We start from the raw sequence: 24,324 nt of genomic DNA, 5'->3' as shown, positions 1-24,324 counted from the left end.
CTGACATAGGTTAATGACCTCTGAGCGTCGAATGCTTCTAAAATAGCATTATGGATAATGTTCTCAAGTCCTCATTCCATTTGTGTAGCCTCTATTCTAGATAATGGATCGACAAATATAATTTGTGAAGCTATGATACTTAATTATTCAGTCTTTAAACTTTTAATTTGGGTTTACATCCTTCATATATCGACCTTATATCGATGAATTGTTATAAATGAGTCGCTTATATCTAATTTCCGTCTACCCTTGTATTTCTTACTATCTTATCTTACTTATCTTTCATCTTATTTATCTTTCTTGCTATCTTATACCTTTACTTTTTCTTCTAATTCATAGTACTTATTTAACAAAAACGTAAAGATCAGATCTATAACTCATAGAAAGTACGGATGAAGATGTCTGGAGGAGTAGTACATACTGTGCCGACCCTCAATAAGGATAAGGGCAGGTTAATCATGAGATCTATAGTTGATGTTTCTATTTCTATGCATCATGACTCATTGTTACAAAAATAGACATCGATAGTTACGTTTCTATCGTCCATTTACGATACAGTCGGTCACTTTCACCTGAGTCCTTGTTAAGGTTAACTGTTGCGGACGCCAGGCCCACGCCTTTGTTGCGTATTTTGTTATACATTTCTGCTTTATTAATCATCGATTTATACAAATTTTACATATTTTTAATTCTAAACAATTACTTGTTTTATAAATAATTAATTCATTCTATTCAATTTTATTGTCAATAATGTTGGAAACATAAGTTTATTTTACTCTAATGTTGGTACGAATGGTGAAAAAATGAGATTTGTCTGTTTTGTATTTTTTTTTTGTAAATTTACTAATATTTCTTTAACCATTCCAACTAAGCTCTAGGCTTGTGCTAGGATATGGTTTACGACAATAGTCGAATGGCGGGATTCGAACCCCCGACCTCGTGGTCGGAAATCCGTACCCTTACCCATTAGGCTATTGACGCTTCACTTTGTATTACATTAGCTTTATATAAAATTGCGTAAAGCCTATTCTTATTAAAGCTATTCAAGGTTAATGTATAAAAAGATGACATTAAAATGTTACAACCCTAATAAACACTCGGCTCCCGTCACAGGGCAACCTTTGAGGATGGCTTCAGTAACAATGGCTATAATAGCTTCGCAAATGTTATTATTAGCTTTATTTATGATAGCAATTTTTATCGTTCAATAAAATGGCTTTAATTTAATAAAGTAAGTTGGACCAGTCAGACAGAAGAGCGGTCGAAAGGTTGAATTTGAAATAACAGTAATAATCATGTAAAATAAGTTTAACAACATTAATTTTGAATTAATTCATCCAGTTTTAAGATGTATTGTGTTTTGTGTAGATTTCTATATTGAATCTCTTAACTTACAAAGAATATTATTAATGTCGCTAGTTGCATACGTCGTAGATTAGGAAAATGGTCATATGCAAGAATTTTATGGAGAGATTTTCTCTTCGTATTTGCATTTGTTTAGATCAAAATCATTGGTTTCATTTGCCTTGTGAAAAATTACGACCTAAGACGTAATCGAGCGTACTGAGCGTGCTCTAATGAAATTTATTTTACTATTCACAGCATAGATCCATTCCTTCCTTCTGTTCTTGTTCTAGATTTAAATGTCAAATTCGAGTTGCTTACGTTGTAATTGCTTTATCCTCATTGTTGTTGACGTTAGGAGGAAAATCAGTAATGAGTTTTGTATTTTATGATTAATTTACTAGGGAATTTGAGATCATAAAGATATTATGATACATATATTTACGTCACACTCGTCAGGAATTAATTGCTGTTAATAATTGTTATTTTATTACTAAGTGTTCGTTGACGTACTACTAATTTACATAATCGTTTTCGATACTGTATTTTATGAATGCAATAATGTTGTTCATATATTTTTCCGTTCCTACTCTGATTCTGGAAGACTTACATACTTGTGTACCTACATATATTCCAAAATAGCGACTCATTTATAAAACATTCAGCACTTGAACGTATCAAACAAGTAACTTCTTAACAATATAGGACTATAGAAATTTTAGTATATGTAAGACTGGGAGGTGAGAATGTCTACCTTCCAATTTGTACCCCAGTCATAGACTCCGACACTTTATGACGCAGCAAAACATCCGATAGATCAGTATTCCTTGATGCAACACGTTACGGGCCGCTCGTAAAGTCTAGTCGGGACAAAGGCCAACAAAATCGTGCCGACCACCGCGGATATTTCTCACTCCAATTACTCTGACAACGGATATTACTAGGGCTGTCGTACGTGTTGTCAACGCCAATGTTTTCTCGTTGTTATTTCTACGACTTTTGTCTTTTTATTTTGCTGCTTGATGTAAAAGGATTTTTATATTTGTTTTTTCGTAGTTGCACTTAACATTGTTCAAATTATCTCGCATTTTTTTATTGAAAACGGTCTCAGTTCTAATATTTTTATTTTCAATTTATTTTGTGCCTGTATTTTATGATATGATCCTACAGAAATTAGAATTATTGTGGGTGGTCTGTTATTTGGATTAAATCCTTAAATCTTTGAATTTTCCATGACTGGATCTTGCTTGTGTAATATTTTATATTTGTCAAAATAATGAAAAATGGATTCACGGGATGACAGATGCCGGAAATTTAAATGGTGTTGATGTTATACCTAAATAATGTCTTAGAATACGAAACATTTCGAATATTAATTTCATTTCATCATTTGACATTAATAATTTTCAATGTTTATTTTGATTGTGAATGATTTAAATTGATGGCAACTCTAAAGACTTATTACCATAGAAGCGATGGGACTCTGACACATTTAGGTTGGAATTGTGTTTGTACAAGCCGAGATTTAGGCACTTTTTCGGCGAAGTAGATATCTTTGCTTCTAAATAACATCTTATTTCGGCACAAACATCGTTATCATTTATATTCCTTAGAATATTTGAACGCTATACTTACGAGAATTCCAGATAGGTTTTCTAAAATATTTTATCCAAAAAAAATTGCCTTTAGATATTGAAATTCTCTTTCGTATTTTTTTTTCCATCCGTATAACCCAATGTTTCATTTTGAGGTTTATGGTTCCTTTATTCCAAGGAATCCTCTAATTTCAGTCTGGATTTTCCCTTTATTCGGTTTCACAAAGGGCCTTTTTGTTTCTCTCTTACCTTTGTAATAAATGAATATTACTGTTAAGCTTTATAAGAAGCATTTACGCGGAAGATATTGTTTTCCAACTTTGAGAAAACTATACCATGCTTAAACAATTCTAATTTCTTTTACTTTGTTAGTTGTTCTGTTTATTAAAGTTATTGTTTAGTACTTATATTATTTATTATTCATCATCAGCTCCTATATACCTCCACCGAGGGGCTCGGAGCCTACCCTAAGTTACGGGTGACTAGGCCATAGTCAACCACGCTGGCCAAGTGCGGATTGGTTGACTTCACACATATTTTTTAATTTCTTCTCAGATATGTGCAGGTTGTATCACGATGTTTTCCTTTACCGTAAGAACGTCGGATAAATGTAAATATGTAAATCGGAAATCGAAAAACATAGTAGTACATGGCGGGATTCGAACCCAGGACCTGCAGATTCCAAGTCAAGTGCTTGACCCCTGAGCCACCGACGCTCATATTATTTATATTTACGAGTATTATAACAACCACATGTACAATGTATATATACAGAAGATGATAATGATTTTTATTGTATATCCATATTTTGCCTTAAATTGTAGAATTTGTAGAATACCTCTGTGAAAATATTGATAAAAATCTTCATTCATTAACTACGTTTGTCAACTTAATTGATTTAATTCGATTCATTATGCTATGAAGTGTCAATTATAAACTATTAATTTCTGTTTTATAATAATACATAAATAATACTAGCCGTCGCTTGCGACTCCGTCCGCGTGTATAATTATTAGCTTTTGTGTTCTTCCAGTTCGAATATGTTCTACGTGTATGCCAAATTTCATCAAGATCCGTTCAGCCGTTCTAGAGATATGTTCAAACAAAAATCCATCCACATAAACATTCGCATTTATAACCTTATAGTAATAGTAACATAAAGCACATTAATAATGCGTTCTTTTATATTTTACTAATATCTATAAACTCTCTGGAATTCTTATCGTTATTTTTTGATTTATCTCGCACCTGAATCGTAAATACGCGATAACTTTTTATGTATTTCGTTTAATACGTTGATGTATTATTTTCGGTTGCAATAAATATGTTTAACGATATATCAGCGGTCTCTCAAATGCGATCAAAGAAACAAAGTCTTTACTTTCGACCCGAATTTTTCTATAATTCTTATGCTATAAAACTACATAGATACACGTAAAATTAGATAATGTCGTTGTAGTATGAGAAGCTAACACTAAGGGTCGCTTTTAGTGACCGATTAAATTTTTTGAATTAATTAAAGACGAGAGGAACACAATAAATTAGACGGAACGGACATAACTCGAGGCCGTAACTCAAAGAGGTAGGCAGAGACCACGGACCTCAATTTGGCACGGTCCTGACACACTTCTCTCACGTCCTAACATTCACACATCTACGCATACATGCGTCAGTCACGAACCTCTGTCAAACTTCACTCTTATGTCAGTTGGGTACAAATACAAATTCGAGATCAATAGCTACTGAAACGAAGTTGTAAGATCTAGGTGTTGATACCACCGAGCTATTCAATTTAAATCACAATTGTGACAAAAACCGGGACGCACGTGTTGTGTTTGAATGACACTTGAGCATTGCCTGTTCAATTGCGTACTCCATGTTGATTCCTTCTTACATTACAGAGAGCACGAAAGTCGTGACAAACAATAATTTATTCAGAATTAGCAAACGAGGTGTGTTAAGCTGCGATTTCAGTAAATCTGGCGATTTTCAAACAAGCTATCTAATTTCATTATAGAAGTAGAGGAAAATTGGTGTGAAACGAATATGTGCCTGTCTTATTTCGCTGAAATAGCGAAGTGACCGCAACTCATAGTCATCACCAACAAGTTAAAAGGTTACAAATGGGTTCTGTCCCGTCCCCTGTCAAATCTCATTTGTTTCATATGTTCGCAAAGAAGTTAAATGTAAAAATACTCAATCAATCACTGACATTATATTATTATGCTCTTATTTTTCCGCAATTTTATTTGCGTTTCACTTCCTGATAGACTTGAGACGCCTCAATATTTCTTGTTTATCTTGTTTTATTCATTACTTTAACCGGCAAATAAATTATAACTAGATAAACATAAATAAAGCGAAATCATTTGATTTACTGTTCGACGATCGTAAAATCGTATCGTCAGTCGGCTTCTATTCATCATCTATCTGTCACGACTTATCTTGCAGTTTTTGTTCCATTAATGTTAGTACGTTAACCTTTTTGCTGCTGAATTATGTTACCACGCCTATTACTGATGACAGCATATTATAGGGAATTGTCACCTTTAACAGAGAATACTTGTATATTTAGATGTCTTAAGTAAGAGAAGTGTTTATTGAGAGCATTCTTTGATTATCTATTCTCTTCTTTCCTTTTTAATTGTTTTTGTTCTAATTTTTAGTATAAATAAAAAGCATTTTTATAATTTTAATAGAGTAATAGAGAGCTACATAACACCAATCTCTTTGATGTTGTTGCAAGATTATATATTTTTATTAGAATAACACTGACCTAATAAAAAGTACATAAAACATAAATGTAATCATAATTTCATTGTTGCTGTATGTTAATTTTAATATCAAACGTTCCTTGTAATGTTAAACGTCCAGTTTTCGGAGTCATTGACCGAGTTGACAAGGCCGAACAAATGCCGAGAAATGTTTGACAAAGTGCCAACTATCCTCCCTTCTAATGCAATCGCATAATTAATACGTGTAGATTAACTAACACTCAGTGTCATTTAGCAGCAGTGTTTTTTTCTCATACTAAAGTTTCGCTAAGGGTAATCCTTAGTGTCCAATTAATGATACAAGTGTGACAGTAAGCTTAACAAAGTAGATTAGAGGAGAATTCTAATGATTATTTCGTTTTACCTAGGTATAATATTGAATTTCAATGTATGCAACATTACACATCATTCTGTTCTTAATTTATAGAAATACTGGCTGTCGCCCATGGCTCCGCGCGGGATTAAAACATTCATAGAAGACTCTTAGACCTACTATATATGCATATAAAATTTTATAAATATCGGTAAAGCCGTTTTAAAGGAATATGGTAACTAACATAGTGATACGATAATTTTATTTATAACATAACCATTTAGGTTAAACTTAAACTAATTTAATTTATTAGACAAGATTACAGTTGTATTCAAGCGCAGGACTAAGCTTGTCAGGAATGATAATAGGATTTTCTGTGTCCCAATAAAACGGAATATGTACACATTCAATTCGAATTACATTAAGTTTGAAATGCTAATTCGATTTATAGTCATGGACTACACGGAGCAATTATATATCATGTATATAATTGCTTATTTACACAAAAACTATAATATGTATTTATTATTACATAAATGTGGGTCGACGTTTTATAATTGAGTTTCTATTGTTAATATTCTTACGTAATAGTCGTTAAGATACATTCATGCTTATACTGGCGGGTTGCCACAAAATATTGTGACCTAATATTTGGTAACATGAATTAGGTTCCAAATTACCTAGCCAGTCGTTAAACATTGCAACTGGCAGTATGCCTACTAAATATAAGACCTACTTATGCTTTGTTGGTAATAAGAGATTATAATGATAAGATTGAAAATGATTATTACAATAAAACTAGCTGTTGCCCGCGACTTCGTAAGCGCGGAAAAAAAAACATAATTATTAGCCTATGTGTTCTATCACACTGTTCTAAATGTATGCCAAATATCAACCGCTCTGAAGATACCTTTAAACATTGATTCATTCATGTATCCATCCATTGAAACATTCTCATTTAAAATATTAGTAAGGTTTAATCATTTAACTTCCATTGCGATAGGAATTGTGTCGACTGATGAACCCTACTGACTACTTTTAATAGATAAGGTTGAAAAATACTTTAAGAAATCTTGTAACAAAATGTTTCGAAGCAAATATATAAATTGATATCGAAAACAATTTAGCTGAAGTACCTTCTATTGCTACTTTTTGAATTTGGAACGTTCTCGAAAAACTTTTAACCGTACCGAACAAACTGCGAGCAAACTTTAAACAAAGCAATAGCAGCTTAGATCCGGCAGTTCGGTAACTCCTTTGTGCCATCAAGGGGACGGTGTTCAGGGGTATTGAAGAACTTTTGACGTCCACAGATCATTCCCAAAGTCGCTTACGTCAGATAACTTTAGGAAGGGAGCGTTTGAAAGTGGATAAAAGCAAAAACTCGATGGCCCTTAAAAAAATTGTCGATTTTTTTTATTTAGCGAATGAAAAAGGCTGAATTAATCCAATTTACGTAACTTAGCAGTATGTTTTGAGCAAATAATTGTAAATACCATCTAGGGTCCTTCGAGAAGCGAGCATACGATTTCCTTGGAGGCCGGCAACGCATCTGCAGTTCCTCCGGTGTTGCGGATGTCCATAGGTGTCGTCGGTCACCTCGGTGTTCTCACCGCTCGTTTGCACCTCTCTTATAAAAAAATTAAAACTACAAAAAGACAAAAACTTCATAATAAAGATTCAAAGTATTTGTCCGAAGCAGGTTTTCCCGTAATGTTTTACTACATCGCACAATTTAATGAACCAAATATGCTTACAATTAAAAAGATAACAAGCTGGTTTGATTATAAATTTACAAGCCATTAGATGCTAGGATCGGATAGAAGTTGCTTATGTATTCTAGAAACAAACTACTAGCGTGTACAATTATATGTTTCATGTTACGTAAAGTTTTCTATTGCTAAAATATCGTTATATATGTTGTTATATAAGTGATAAAGGTTGAAATTTTTAACAATCAATTAAAGTTTTATTTCCTATTTATGTGTTTTCTAATACACCAGTTATTTCTTACATAACATATTATTTGTGCACGCATTTAACACTTTTAATAATAACTAATAACGCAATCAAAAGGTTATGATTTTTTTATTGTAAAATTACGAAATTGCGTAATTTTGTGCCAGGGTTGTGCCTAATGGAAATTTAAATTCTCTCCCTTTGTCTATGGGTCTTTGTGTTTTTATTTTTAGAATATAATTGTAGCTCCTTAAAACGTCTGTAAGGTAGGGTAAAAAACTGTACACAAGTGGTCTGTACACTTGAATATGTATAAATTGTGGCAACACCTCATTCATTTCAAAGTGTGTTTACAAGAGTAAGGTGTAGGTTGTGAGTTTAGTACTTCAAGTACTTGGTTTTCTAGTTACGACTTTAAGATTAAATTCTCGTTTGTAATACCACTATATTTTTTTGGATTTCTGTCCGTACAGGATATGTTTAATAGTTTATAATTCCATAGTGCCTTGCTCTCGGTTTATGAAACGAACTGGCATAATCGTACAGCCACGTTTGAAGTCCTCCAAGTCTTGCAATTAGTCGACAGAGTTTTCTCTCATTCACCAAATTATGTTACTGTTGACATATAGTAAACCATGTGTCAACAGATTTTTATTTAACAAAAAAACAAAAACAAGAAATACGTTCATTTTGAAGAAGTGCTTTATTATACATAAAAGGGATTTTTTTAAACAATTCTTTTCTGAGTATGTCTACAAACTCTTAATGACTTAAGTCTAGTACTTGCAAAGTTAAGCTACTTGGCACAAGTCAATTCGTACCCTTGGCACTGGTCTGGCTTCGGTAGACTTACGAAAATTCCGTTACACACACTGAAATTAAAGTCTCAAGGCCTTCAAACTTTCGTATTAATCGAACGAGACCAGTGATTCCCAAACTGGGGATTGTGACTCAACAGTGGATCGCCGTTAAATTATTAAACAAACTTTGACATTATTTTTTGTGACGTTCATAATTTAATATTTTAAATCGAATCATATTTCTCTGTAACAAAACCTCTCTTTAGATATCTAAAAGGCGGTACCAATATATTAAATTCCTTATTTCGATTGGAGCACAATTAACTTTGGGAACCATTGAATTAGACTATTGGGCATTACGTAAATGACATACGATACATTTCGCACTGACAGTGGCGGTGTCGCGTGCTTCACCTACTATATTAATTACAAAACATATTGTCTTGCATATTTCGTAGAATATTTGTGTCATAAATTACGAGAATGTTACTTAATTTTATGCAAACGTATTAAGTTAATAAAATAAAGTGTACCACAAAATTCCATCTATAAAAGAAGTTTTTCTGAAAGGTAGATTTAATGTGAATTTAAAACTTACTTTCAACTCATTAGTTTGTCGGAAATCAAGGTACATTTAAGCATATTCATAAGTTCAATTTAATTGATGACAATTTCATTTTTTTTTGTTTTGAAATAACTCTCCATCTGTCTTTCGTGATGATTATCAGCAATAATCTGTATTTGCAAATAAAATAAATTAAAAGATTTAATCGCGTTTCCATAGCGATTAAAGTAGCTTACGGTACGCTTTCCAATGTGAAACTTAATTGTTTTCCTTCACTACATCGTGGACATGCAAAACTCATTAGAAAATACTCTACAATCTTAGCGGTTGTTCAGATAAATAATGAGAGAGTATGGAGTTAAATTATTACAAGTAATATATTATTTACAGTTAAATCCAACCTCTGTAATTGAAGATGGATTAGTTAACAACTCTAATTTTTACAAAAGTAAGTGTGAAAACTAAGACAAAATCATGCAACAATTAGGTATGAAATTGAAGTGATAGAATTCAAAAATGTCTTCTTTGTTTACAGCCTAAAGGTAACTTTGAACACTGTTTCAGAAAATATAAGATATTTAATTGTTTTATCGACATATATTTAAATGGTATCGTCTTAATATAATATTTTGTATTTATTTTTTTGACGATGAGTCGTAAAAGTCGATTATACGTATACAGGTAATTCCCAGTCAGTAAACTGAGACCTGCTTAGTCAGCTAATGCTAATAAAAGTCCGCGAGGGGTGAGCATTGGTCCGTAACGCATGGTACAAGTGGGTCCGGAACAAAAATCGAGGGGCCTTCTGTCCCATTTTAGACATTTGAAAACCGACAATTTTGTAACTTAATTTTTTATCCTTACCGAAAAATTTGTTATCAACATTTTTATTAATTTGATAAATTAAAAATCATTTTGTCTATGTAGTTAACAGTTTAATATTTTGACTCGTAGGCTAGTGGAAAGTGCCACCATATCGTAAAAACTTGCAAAATAATTTTAAAAACACAATGGAAAATTTTAATAATATAGTCTCAAGAGACTAAAAGTGAAGAGCTCGTTTTATAATAATTGTTTTAAATATAAAAATACCACAGAAATACCTTAATTGGATGTTATTTTTACTCGTTAGGTTTGTTGGTCTGGTAATTTTCTTAACATCACGTTAAAGACCTATTATTATTAAAGTCTTTGTTTTTCTGCATTTCGTTGTTTTAGTTTAACTATATTTTCGACAAAACCTTAATTGCATTCCATAGAATTAAAAAGATAGAATTCAAACTTGTATTTGTTTAAAATAAGCGTATGTATAACATTTTTATAACACGTTTAAATGGCAGGCTTACTATTGTTTATAAAGTATGGAGTTCCGCTTTCGCAACTTTATATTCTGTCCCATAATATATTGTTTATAGTGCACGTTGTTTAAAGTGGGACGTGTTGACACGGGGTTATGGCACTTGTACACCATGAACAGTGGGAACTGATACTTGTAGACTGCGTACACACCGTTCTTTTGTTTCGTTACTTATGTTTACTATGTACATTATTAATTTGATGTTTATCTTTTGTTTACAGGTAATACAGAAGCACTATAACATTTGAAGGACAAATATATACAGTATGTATTTTATTTTCGATTAATAACATTGAATTTTTTTCAAAGATTAAAAAACCGTAAGATCGACATTATTTAATGTTTAGTTCACGATGTTTGAAATACTCTTGTACTTAAATGCAGTATCTATCTGGCTCAGTATTCGTAAATTCAGTCCAGAAATAGTCCGGAATGACAGTTAAACAGCAAACATGCGTGCGGAATAAACTTAGCCCTCCTGGGCATTACCATCCGTGCCTGGCATTCGGGAAATATAAACATACTGTTGTTAACTTTGTCGAGATATACACGCATTAACGTGAACTGTATACTAAAATTACGTGAAGTTTTGAAATATTCACCAAGCTACTCCATGGATGTATTGTTCTGCATTGTAAGCGAATTATTAAGAATTAATCTTTTGTATCGCATTCGTAACATAAAAACGAAAATGTAAAAAAAAAAGTATTGTTTCATGTGAAACAAAAAAAATATGTTTACATTTTACGTATTTAATTCAAGTTCACTAAATTGCTATATTTTGTCCTGCAGTTTATATGTTTGTCGTGTTATTTTACCGTATGACAGTATTTTAAGAAATAAGTCAACGAATGCATTAAGCAAATACTAAGTACTAACGGTGTAATGTTTTTTTTTGTTTTTTGAACTAATTTTCCTGAAATTAAATACTTTTGTTGAATGTTGGTGAGAATTGTGGTTAGGGTTTAGACAAAACTGTAGCTAAATTAATATTATTACCTATATAAAATATACTTAAAAATTTTGTTTTTTGGCGTAATTGTTTGCTGTTAAAGATCTCATAAAATTTGACATATAAGACAGATTATTAACAAATGACTTTGCTTCCTTTTATTAAGTTTCAGGAAAACTTGCATTTGTAAATACAATTAACTGTCTTGTAGATATCGTACCTATGTATTTACATACCAGAAAAGTTGATTTGTTATATTGTTTTATTCAGAAAAGAGGTTTTGTCTCTTGAAGACAAGTATTTAATCCGGTCACTGCATCACGCAACATGACGTGTTAACATACAGACACGCCAAACGGCAAGTTTTTATGATGAAATTGTTTAATTATGTCTAATAATCGCCGAATAATGTTTACTTAACATAGTGCAAAAACAACGTCAAAATAAGTTTCGCAAATTTCACTTTTTTATACACAAACTTTCATTGTAAGTTATACCTAAACATAGTGGGACCTGAACCCATGACTACATCAATGCTAAGCCGCGCTTTACACTGATATCGGCGTTACGATTTAAAATGAACTATCAAATTCTACATTTTTGGCCAGTAGTAGAAATATTTTAAGCATTAAGCTGCGGTCATTTTGTTGAATAAAAAACTACAACAATTATTTCCCTCATAGTTACAGGCGAAGGCCAATAGTTACGTCATCGCTGACTTGAGTGCAGGTTTTGTTGGTCGTCTCTGACTCAAGTAAACATACTCGAGATATACTATAGTGCTATTCAAAGGTTTTTTCACAAGAAGACAAGCTTAGTGAACAAAATCATACCTTGTCCCAATCCAATTCCTTTACCATAAAATATTGGAATGAAAAAAAAAACAAAAAAGTACCCAACAATTTCACTTCATAACGTAACTTTAATAAATCAACGAACATGAGCACGTTTGAACAGTTGAGAGTTGTTATATTTTTTTCAAATACCGGACATACATTGAAGTGGGTCAGTTGCAGTTTTAGAATAACATATGAAATACTAGCGAATCGCTCGGCTTCGCTTGGGTAAATATAGATAGGCAAATAATAAAGGTACAAAAGCTTTCTATTGCTGAAGGTATTTTAAAGAATCTATTCAATAGTTTTTGAGTTTTTCGGATCAAATTCTGGCATTTTTGATTGGGTACTGCCTATTACAATCCAAAAAAAACTTTTGATCTGAAAAATAGGAAAGCGAAAGAGTAAAAAATATTTTTTATTTTATCTCAAATTTTATTACTTCTTTGAACAACATAACATTATTAAAGTCAGGTACCATGTTAAATACATTACTGCTTTTTATCGTTTGTATGTTGTAGCGAAAGCGTAATTTGCTCGTTTATAGAAAGTTAACACAGTCGAGAAAATTATTATTTGATATCTTGTTATCTTTAGCTTATCTTTAGTGAAATTACTGAGCAATTAGCTGTAAATCGTCGAGGAAAATTATTTTGTTAATGAATTGTGAGAGATAGGATGATTGCTCGTAATTATTTGTAAATATTGTCTAATGATTCATATCAACGTAGTCTTAGACGAATCTAAGTTGAACAAATATTTAAACTGATTCATTTTTTTTATTTTTTTTTATTTTAATATACAAAAACTTTACATAACAAATTAAATTACGGTTAGACAGTAGTACTAAAAACCCACAGGGTTTGGGTGTACTAACTGATCGCTTATTAATTTGTAACATCAGCAAATTAACAAATATAGACGTTATTAACTATTTCACAATTATATTAAACAAAAAAGAACAGAGATTAAACGGTTTTTTCAGACCATAATAGAAAGACAAAAAAGCGAAACAAAAAATAGATATATAAGACAATTGATTGTCAAGTTGCTACATTTGAAACAAAAGACAGTATAAATTACTTCTTAATCAAACTCTGAACTATCTTGATCGATTTAACATATCTGCTAGTAATAATAAAAAAACGTAGTAAATATTTAAACGAAACAAAGTACTAACTAGCTGTCGACCGAGACTCCATCCGTGTGGGATAAAAAAAATATAATTAGTATCCTATGTGTTCTTCCAAACTATGTTCTATGTATGCCAAATTTCAGCGAGATCAGTTTAGTCGTTCTAGTGATACCTTCAAACAAACATCCATCTATCAAAACAATCGCATTTATAATATTAGTAATATAGTAAGATTGCTTTAGTTTCAATTAAACGATTGAAAAGTTATGTAGTTCTTGATACAATGTTGGTAGTCATGTTCCAATAGCATTATTTGACCTGATAAACAACGGATATACATCGATTTATTAGACGAGAAAAATGCGAATAAAATCAACTCGGCAGAACAATTGTTCAGTCTTAATTAGTAACGCTACAATCTTGCAAGGTATGAAGATTCTTGATTAGAAACGAGACTTTTTATTTCACTAAACAACAACGTCGTCTGATGTTAAGTGATACTCGACATTTAAAACATAGCTCTATATATGTATCTTATCTTACTACTTACTAACAATATAAATGCGATTGTTTGGATGGATGAACGGATGTTTGTTTGAAAGTAGCTCGAAAACGTCTTAACGAATCTCACTAAAATTTGACATTGATATAGAACACATAGGCCACTAATTAAATCTATTTTAATTCCGCGCAGACAGTGTCGCGGGCGTCTGTTAGTATAAATATCGCTATTAGAGTTATCTTTAAACACAGACACGACTTGTGAACTAATAGATATGAGTTTTAATGAATTCCAAAGACATAAATTTGGATTGAAATTAACCTTTTAATGTAAGAAATGCAAAAATACTACATGACACTATATTTTTAAAAGAACTTCTATGATAACTAAATAGGTATTCGGGTTGGAAGTAAAAGGAAGACATTAAAACAATTTTACGGGGCCGTTATGACTGTAACATTATGAATACGTAAGGTGTATGATAGGAATCCGGAAGGAAGGAAGCGACGTCCGTTCTATGGACGTAAGTACTAGGGACCATGTTAATTTGGACACTCTCCAACTTTCCTAGTGTTTCCAAACGTTCGTAAAGGTACTATTATTAATATGTTAAGGATTTCATATCATAATCCTATATAGTCTGACCAAATCCTATAGTCTGACCAAATTTTGAAGACCACCTTTATTTCTTGGAGTTGAATCTGGGATCATTTGAATTGTTCTTGCACTATTTCTTTACTCATCCATGTTCCATCATTACACTAATCGTCTTGTTTGACTTAACTAAATACCTGTAGTTTTAATAGTTTCGAACTTATGTTTTAAATTGTATTGTGTTTCCAGATAAGTGGTTGATTCAAGTTCACTTTTGTTTTAAATTACGTGTTGCTTGTTATCTTCTAACTACAATTTCTATCCTGTACTATCCACGTCTATTTTTATCGTTTTGCTATCGAGAATTTTATGACATGCGACAACGTGACTCGTTAAAGGTTAATTGGGTCCCGGTGTCAGCCACTTTATATTAGGTCTCAACTAACAACGTCTGAATACTTTGCGAATTGGTTTTGTCTACAACCTTTAAAATACTGGCACCAGTTTTTCATTGATTGGCAAGTATCCTTTAAACTATATCGCAAACAACTATATGAAGTAATAAAGTATACAAAACTAATGCTATAGTAGATAAATATGTTACAATAGATTAGATAATTGCGAGAAAATCTAACACGATGCGATAAGATCATGAGAACTAGACAGAAAGAAATCCCCCGCATAATCTAAGTAAATCTCGTATAAATGTACGATTCCGCACTTCTGGTAAACGCGCCTTCGTTAATATGCATGAGATGATTGAGATAGTACTGCAGACGTCACGATCCCATATAATAAAACGACTGACCCTTGTCAGCAAATAAAACAAGGAAGAAAAAAGATGGTGCTATACATATTTTTCACACTACCCACATTTAAAGTACCCTCACAATTCTCCAGTTATGGGAAAGGTTCGACATTAGTACATACGGAACATCAAAATCAGGACCTACACAATTTTCTGGTGATAATTCCCAGAAGCATTTTATTATCATGCTAAATAACCGGGATATCTAAAATTATCGTTTGCTTTAGAAAGTAAATATAAAAGATAAGACGAAGCGTGCACTACGGTTGAACATCAAGGTCATTATAACCCTTGAAAGGAATAAACACAAATAAGGAATGCGTTCATAGGAAGTACGCGGGACATAGTGTCCTTTAGCTGCATTTCTATATAAAGAATTGTGATTTGGTTACGTTACGTTTGTCTTCTTCTTTTTGTGTTATTTTTTCTGTTAATTGTTAACACTTTTCTAAATTTGAAACTTCTCAATATATTTAAAGTTCATCAATCTTTACACGCATTTATATAATGGCAATTTAAACAAACTGCCCACGTACAAACTTATAGCCCTAATATTTCAGAGAAGCGAGCATCGAAGTAAACATCGCAAGTTATCGAAATCGTTTGTATGTATGCCAAAGCAATCTGTTATATGTTGGTGCGCCAATAAGATGAATATTTACATGGTTTGTTGGTATTACAAAGTGCGCAAATTGAAGATTAATACGCCAAATCCAAACGTGAATGATAACTGACGCTTCTGATTTATTTGTAACGTGAGACACTGATTTTGCTTATCTTTTTTAATTGCGAATATTTTTATTTTACTATCCATTCCCAATCTTCATTTAAAAAAAAAATATCTTCGTTAACACATTTCTTTTTTTTTCTATATGGCTTGTAGTATTAAATATTAATTTGGAGAAAAAAATATTAATTGGTGAGAAGAAAATTGTACTTGGAACATTTCTAGTTTTGCGTTTGTTTCTCGGTTCAACTCGTTTAACAACTTTGAGTTGTGAGAAATAGTCTACTAATGGAATCGAATGAACTGATTCGAAAGCTTTGTAAGTTGTTTCTCGAAGTTCGGTGCGCCATATTGAAAGTTTGTCGAGGTTCACGCCCAAGCTAGTGCTATTGTTTCTATATTTCAGCCTTTAGCTGTCTGCAGTGAACATTAACTAGGCTGTACTACTGCATGTGCTTAAAAAGTCGATCGTCCTTTTTAACAGTTACTAATCTACATTCCTAGTTATCTCCCCCTAGATTTTAAGGGATTATTTCATTATGCATTTTTATTCTTTTTTATATTTTTCTTTTGTCGCAAAATTGGTAGTACATACTATATTGTAAAGTTGATTGCATGAGCTTAGTCTATTTCCTTACTCTGAGAGGTTCCCCGCTGGCAAACTTTTCAATCGGGACCACTTTGCTACGAAGACCGCAACTTTGTCCTTTGAGACCACGCTTTAACTTTTCGTTTACATTAGTAAATTGTGAGCATAAGGAACTCACCGTGCATTTTTGGAAATTCTATCTTCATACACAGCTACTGCAATTAATTTAATTATTATAGATATTTCATGTTTGCAAAGTCTGCTAAGGCTACTGTAATTTGATAGTTTCAACATTCGAACTATTTAGCATTTGTCAAGACTAAAATTTGCAATACGTATGATGTAAATTACTGAAAGTGCTTCTCGCAAAATGACTCTTCATTCAAATGTCAATCTTTACTGGTGAAAGGTAAACAAAAAATGCAGTTCTTAAAAATATTGGATATTCAAAATCCGTCTAGTTTACGTTCTATCTCTTGTTTATCTACCGAGTCCTTAATTTAACAAGAAATAATGAAAAAGTCCAAGTTTCTTTTCGATGTTTTATTCAGTTGTTAAAACTTTGTACCGTCTGTTTTCTTCAATACAATTCTTGTTTGTTATAAAAATAAATGTTTTATGTTACAGTAATCGTAAAACATTCAAAATGTTGAGTATACTCTCTTTTCGAGTACTCATTAGGCCTTTATTGGGATTGTGCTCTCTATCCATTGTTACGAGTTTGTAACTTTTAGGAAAATCGGTAATATTATTCGTGATTCAAATCTTTTTTACTTCAATTTTATTTAGACGTTCACATTTATTAAACATATATATAATTTAAAAGCTGTACAACAGATGTATATCGAAAAACTCTTACGTATTTTATTAGAGAAGCGAGAAATAAAACACGAATCCAATTTTCAGTTAAAGCCTTTAAGATCCAAAAGTAACATAAGCGTAAAACATTTTTATGCACGATCCCAAGACGTGAATGTTCAACTGCATACTACGATTTTAAGCCAAGAAAATTCTCTATATATCCAACTTATTCGCAATCAACTCCACTAAACGTCACATGAAAATCTTAATAGAGAGATGTATGTTCTTTTTTAGTCAAATAATTTTTTGACCCATCCATATCCGAGGTGGTCCTGAACCATCTAGTAATAATCAAATGAATAAATTAAACAGTAGAGTATCAACTTTACCGTATAACCTTATCGTTCGCTATAAAAGCTTTTTGCTGTGTTAGTGTTTCGTTGATTTATACCGTATCGTAAACAGAACAATTCTTGATATTTTATTAGTTACGTAGTTTTGGTACCCTTGTTTTTTGGTGTTCGCAAAACTTCAGTTTTTATTAAACGTTAACAATGTATACAAATTATTTCGTTATCACACCTTTTTCCTGATGCTCGTGCCCCGTGCTATCAGTCGTAACGTACTATATTATGTTAGTTACCATAAAACCATTTTCCTTTGTTAATTCAGGACGGACGGACGTTATACTGTCAATATTAAAGTTTCTATGTTTGTTGGTTTAATTTTAAATGTAGTTGTTTTAGAGGTGTAAAGTTTTGACATGTGATTTTTTTATTTTTGGTGTAAGTGGATAGTGGATATTTATTCGAAAATGTTTCGAAAAATGTCTTGGAATGCTATTGCAGCGAAAAGAAGAGGTTCCAGAGATTCTCCTCTCGAATCACCCTCGTCCGACGAGGTAATATAGTTTTGCTTTATATTTAATATCAAATAGTACACTAAAAAAACGTTGCCCTTACGGCCTTGCTGTTATCGGTGATTGATTACTGATATTTATATTTGGAGTGGATTTATTAAATACTGTACAAAAAAAATGCGCATTATTTTATATTTATTTCGACATATACTTTTTTATTGTTATAGCATATCCTTAAATTTTAATTAAATGCATATTTGCTTTCATATCACAGATATACGACAGATGTTGGGATATAAAATTACTATTTACATGGTCGAGTTATTAGTACATTTTATAATAACACTAGCTGTCGCCTCTGACTACGTTCGCCGCGGTATTAAAAAGAAACTTAGTAGCCTATCTGTTCTTTCAACCTGTCTTCTACGTCTATGTCAAATTCCAGCCAGATCCTTTTGGCTGTTCCGGAGATACCTTCAAACAAACAAACATCTATCGATCCATCTATACATTCGCATTTATAATATTAGTAAGAAGTAAGATTAGTAAATAGCAGTTATTTGATATTGTTCTAAATAAACAGGCGTGTATTAATATTACTCCTGCATTCATCTTTTTTGTAAAGTACACTGTTACAGTTTTCGGCAATTCACCCTTGACAACGTTAGGGTTGTCTGGTCGACGACACTTGAATCTAAAGCCTTAAATTAAAGATCATATCTTACTTGAAATGCTGCACTTTCATGCTCTTATAAAAAAAATATCTAGAAAACCTTTAGATTTTCTGTAACATAAAATTCTGAAAAACAATATGGAGTCTCACTATAAAACTTGAATTTAGTTTCTGTTAGAATGAACGTGAATGTTTATATTTCAGTCTGAATATTTTATTACCTACTAGCTTTTGCGTGCGACTTCGCCCGGATTGCATAAAAATATAGCGTATATTACTCAGTGATAACGTAGTTTTCAATTGGTTGAAAAATTTATGAAATCGTTAAAGTAGTTACTGAGTTTATTAGTATATTTAGAAATAAATTTAAAAACTGAAAGAACATTTAAATTTGGAATGAAAAGTTCTTGAAAAACTATGAATATTATTGTTTCTTAATTATTTTGTTTTACAAGGTCGAGCATTTTTATTAATTATTTGCAATTTAGCGACAACCCTATCCTACCGGATGCCACTGACTCCTGCGCAAACCGGTTCACGTTCCGCGCTGTTTATCATCGCATCCCAAATACATTTTAAAACCGTCTTAAATTGCGTTAAAACGTAACTAATACGTACGTACAATAGATAGGCGCTACTACTTGTAACAATTTCGCGAACGACTTTCCATTTCATTTTTGATAATTTTTTGTTTTACTTTCTTTAAACTTGTGTTTTTAGTGCATGTAAGACCAGATTTACATTACTAATAGCGTGGTATTTCAGTAGCTTTCTGTCTATATGCTATCTTACTGTGGGTTTCCACTGTTGAACTACTTATGTAGAAATATTATAATATATGAGAGGATGACAGTAAAGTGTTAAGACAACAATGTATTTTAACACAGCAATGGAATTCCACGGTTAAAAGTACGGTTCGATTTTCAACTAGTTACATGTTACTTTTGACGTATTTATGAAATGAATATTTAGTTTGTCTTTGTTTGTTGTTTTCTCGGTATTATTCCGTGTCATTAATTTGTTTCATTGCCATATGTGATCGTAAACAAATATAATTGAAATAATGAAAACATGAGTAATGCTTAATTAGATGTAGGAAAATATTTAGTATAAACAAAATGTATTTCAATTATTAATAACGAAAGCAATTCAAACTCTTATGGAGCTTGTAGAAGTAAAGAATATGTATTTTCTAAGTTAAAAAATCCTTTGTATCAAAATTCTTAATCATCAAACAAAATCGCTTAGATTTTTCACTTCCTAATTTCTAGTATCATCAAACAATTTTAAAGAAGTCAAATTATTATTAAACAAGCATCGTGAATTGTAATTATTTTCTTAACATACGTATTACATAAGTCGACAGTGTTAATTAAACTTTCTTAGTCGGTTGAGAAAGTATTCTCCGTCTCACCCTTGTTTGAATTTCCATGTGACTGGCAAAATGCCAAGAGTCTAGCAAGGCTTTCGACGTGCCGAACAATATGTTGCATATAGGCGCAGCGTTAGCACTTTTGTTACATCACCTACCTACGTATAGCTACACTCTGTCGTATAACGTTATTTCCTTAAATAATTTATACGTTTTTAACTTATTAACAAATCAGTTTTGATAATTTAGAAATCAATTTCGGATGATTTCGTATTAAGTTCAGTCTTTTAAATAACCAATTAGAGCGATATCTGTTAAATTTTACTTCTTACTAATATCATAAAAAATGGATGGATGGATTTTTGTTTGAAGGTGTCTCCAAAACGGCTAATCGGAATTTGATTAAATTTGTCATACATTTAGAACATAGTCTGGAAGAAAACACAGTCAACTAATTATGTTTTTTTCTTAATTTAATATATCTAGTTTTTAATATCTTTGACTTGCTTTTTTATTTTCAAATTTATTTATAGCCTTAGTATTAGCTCATATTTAAATTTAACTAGACTTTATTACAGTTTGACAGACTTATTTTAGGCAATGAATTAATAGAATCAATCAATGTGTATAATTATCCTTAAAGGATTTACCTTATGTGGTTTCAAGTGTTTTCCAGAATTTAATACCAAAATAGACAGAAATATAGATTTAAATTTAAAACTTTGAATATAAAGTGGGGTGGGTTTTTAAGCATACACAATTATTATGCTACCTTTTTTCTCCCATCTCATGACGAAAATGTCTGTAATTTGTTTAGGTATATATATTTTCTATCGCTAGTAGAATCATCAAAATATGACAAAATGTAAAAAATCCGTGGCATGCAATCGACATATCGAAAGTTACTGTCATTTCAATACGTTTTTAACTTTTCGATTAGCAATATCTCTCATCAAATGATACTTCCCCTGATTATAATGTTGCCTGTTTGATATACATACTAGCTGTCGCCCACGATACCGTCCGCGCGACTTCCAGACTTCCAGACTATGTTCTACACGTATGCCAAATTTCATCGAAATCTATTCAGTCGTTCTGGAGATACCTTCAAACATACATCCATCCATTTATCCAAATATTCGCATTTATAACATTAGTAAGATTATCATATTATATTATGTACTGTAATTGTTTTGGATTGAATTTCGAGACAATAGTTTTTGTTTACTGTCACCAATGCGTTAAACTAATGTATTACAAGGTCCCGACCTTCCATCCGTTAGTATCACAATAGTCGAAGTGTTTAATCCCTCTGTAAAATGTCTATTGGCACGGTCAACATATCCATTCGCCATGACATCATCTGACAATGTTTACTTTATCTGTTAAACTTAACTGTTAGAACGTCAATGTTATTTTTAAATTTCTTTTATAACGGTACCGAATTGTTTTGTATAGAATACGTATTCAATGTACTGGACCTAGCTTTAAAATTACTTATTAGTAATACAATATTTCTAATATTATGAGTGGGAAAGTTTGGATAAATGTTTGTTGTAAGGTATCGCCGAAACGGCTAAATGGACCTTGATGAAATTTGTCATATAACCTGGAAAAACACGTAAGCTGTTAATTCAGTTTTTTTAATGCCTCGCGAAGGAAACCACGTGTAACAACTAGTATTTTGTAAATGCGTTTAGAGGGACCTATGGGTGGATATCTGTTACTAGGTAACTGCAGAATGACCGAATCAAACTGGATAAAATTTGGAGTTCTTCGTGGACAAATCCGCAGGTTATCCAAGAAAACTGACGTATTTGAATCAACTGTATACTTAATATAGGCGTCTATATTTTTTATCGATTTTGTTACGCATTAAGGTAATCATAATAATTTCCGTCGTGTTACTTGCCATACTGTCAATGTTTTGGTGATGTAGTCATGGTGACAGTTGCGCGTGCAGGTGTGCTAACATCTGCTAACTACAAACACGAGCATGTGTGCATTGTAAGAAAGATGTCCTGAGCATTATAAATATAGATAGTATTACATTCACAGAACTGTTAAGTTTTATTTTAAGAAGCGAACATTACATGAAGTCTTACCAATATTATAAATGCGAATATTTAGATGGATGGATGTTTGTTTGAAGGCATCTCCAATAAGGGTGAACGAATCTCGATGAAATTTAGCATACATATAGAACATAGTCTACAGCACATAGGCTACGAATTAGGTTTTTTTTACGCGAATGCCACGGGCGATTAAACATTTTGTAGTAATCTTTGAATCATCATCATCAGCTCACCATACGTCCCCACCGAGGGGCTCGGAGCCTACCCTAAGTTAAGGGTGATCAGGCCATAGTCAACCACGCTGGCTCAGTGCGGGTTGATTGCTTCACATATATCTTTGAATTTCTTCTCAGATATGTGCAGGTTGCATCACGATGTTTTCCTTCACCGTAAGAACATCGGGTAAATGTACATATGTAAATCGGAAATTGAAAAACATATTGGTACATGGCGCGATTCGAACCCAGGACCTGCAGATTGCAAGTCCAGTGCTTGACCCCTGAGCCAACGACTAATATTTGAATGCAGTTACCTAATTATATGATATTTTCCTGTTCATTGTTCTTAATAATTACATCGGCCTTCATTTGTTTGTTATTAATTAAAGCATTAACTAAAACGTCAATTATAACCACGTTATTACATACCTACGCAAACCGCAAACTACATAATTTAGCCGCCATAATTCTATATGATAAAATGAGGTAAAGCTATATGTTAGTAAACTTACTAACTTTAATTGTGTATCCAACTTAGATTTTGGTGCATTTGCTTAATTGCTATTTTGTGTTACTCTATGTACCGTTTAAAGTTAATTTCATACGATTTCTTTAATATAGACAAAGAATTGGAATAGATTATACGAGTACAACAGTTTTGTATAATTAGTTTTTATTTCTAGCTGTCGCCCGCGACTCCGTCTGCGCAGAAGAAAAAAAACTTAATTAGTAACATGTATGTTTTATCAGACTATATTCTAGATCTATGCCAAATTTTAGCAAGATCCATGCAGCCGTTCTTGAGATACCTTTAAACAAACATCCACTCATCCAAACATTCGCATTTGTAATATTAGTAAGATTATTTTATCCTATACTTTCTATTACTATAATAACAGTAAAAAATACAGACATAAGATTCGTGATAATAAAAGTTTGATCCATCGTAACGCCGCCCCTGATTTGCAACCCCATAACGATAGGAGTCCTAAATTAAATAGGCCAAACATTAACCCGTAATACAGATCGTAAAAAAACGAATTTGTAAAGTCGTCCCTTTCCTTTACGACCATCGGAAAATGACTATTGCGTCGTTTTATGTTTACCACGGTGTAGATTAAGTCAGTATTAAAATGAGGCGATGTTTTCGATAATAGTCTTTATTACAATGGCCTTAAAGGCTAAACAATGAGCGTTTTACATGATTAATGGAATAATACTGAAATAGATTTTACAATATGACCAATATTCATCGAGTTAATGAAATTGGAGTAGGCGACGACAATAGACAAATGTTTCAAATTATGTTCACTAATTAGATTGATTAATAAGAGGTAGAAGTTCTAGACTTGGCATTAGCTTAATTACTGTTCAAGGAATATTTAAATAAGTAATAGTGCTGTTTTTTTTCTGTCTCCAATATTATGTACGTCGTAATACCTGTGTTATATGTTAAAATGTAATTGTAATTTTTTT

At 32.0% G+C, this 24,324-nt stretch overlaps 1 protein-coding gene across 6 annotated transcripts in view; it reads left to right on the top strand.

Moving 5' to 3' along the window:
* The window catches only part of RapGAP1 (Rap GTPase activating protein 1), a 192,600-nt gene that overhangs the window by 122,547 nt on the left and 45,729 nt on the right, over nucleotides 1-24,324 (top strand). Inside the window, exon 1 of one of the 6 annotated variants that reach the window (XM_013324628.1) lies at nucleotides 18,339-18,552. The exons of the other annotated variants lie outside the window; for them this stretch is intronic. Within the exon in view, the coding sequence (XP_013180082.1) occupies nucleotides 18,466-18,552 (87 nt within the window). The 5' untranslated portion in view covers nucleotides 18,339-18,465. Of the gene's footprint in view, nucleotides 1-18,338; nucleotides 18,553-24,324 lie in introns of those variants that run through there. 6 annotated transcript variants of the gene reach the window in all.

The sequence above is a fragment of the Papilio xuthus genome, unplaced genomic scaffold, assembly GCF_000836235.2.
Source record: "Papilio xuthus unplaced genomic scaffold, Pxut_1.1 DF824992.1, whole genome shotgun sequence".
In the NCBI taxonomy this organism is placed as follows: Eukaryota; Metazoa; Arthropoda; class Insecta; order Lepidoptera; family Papilionidae; genus Papilio; species Papilio xuthus.
This window is presented reverse-complemented; position numbering and strand designations above follow the sequence as displayed.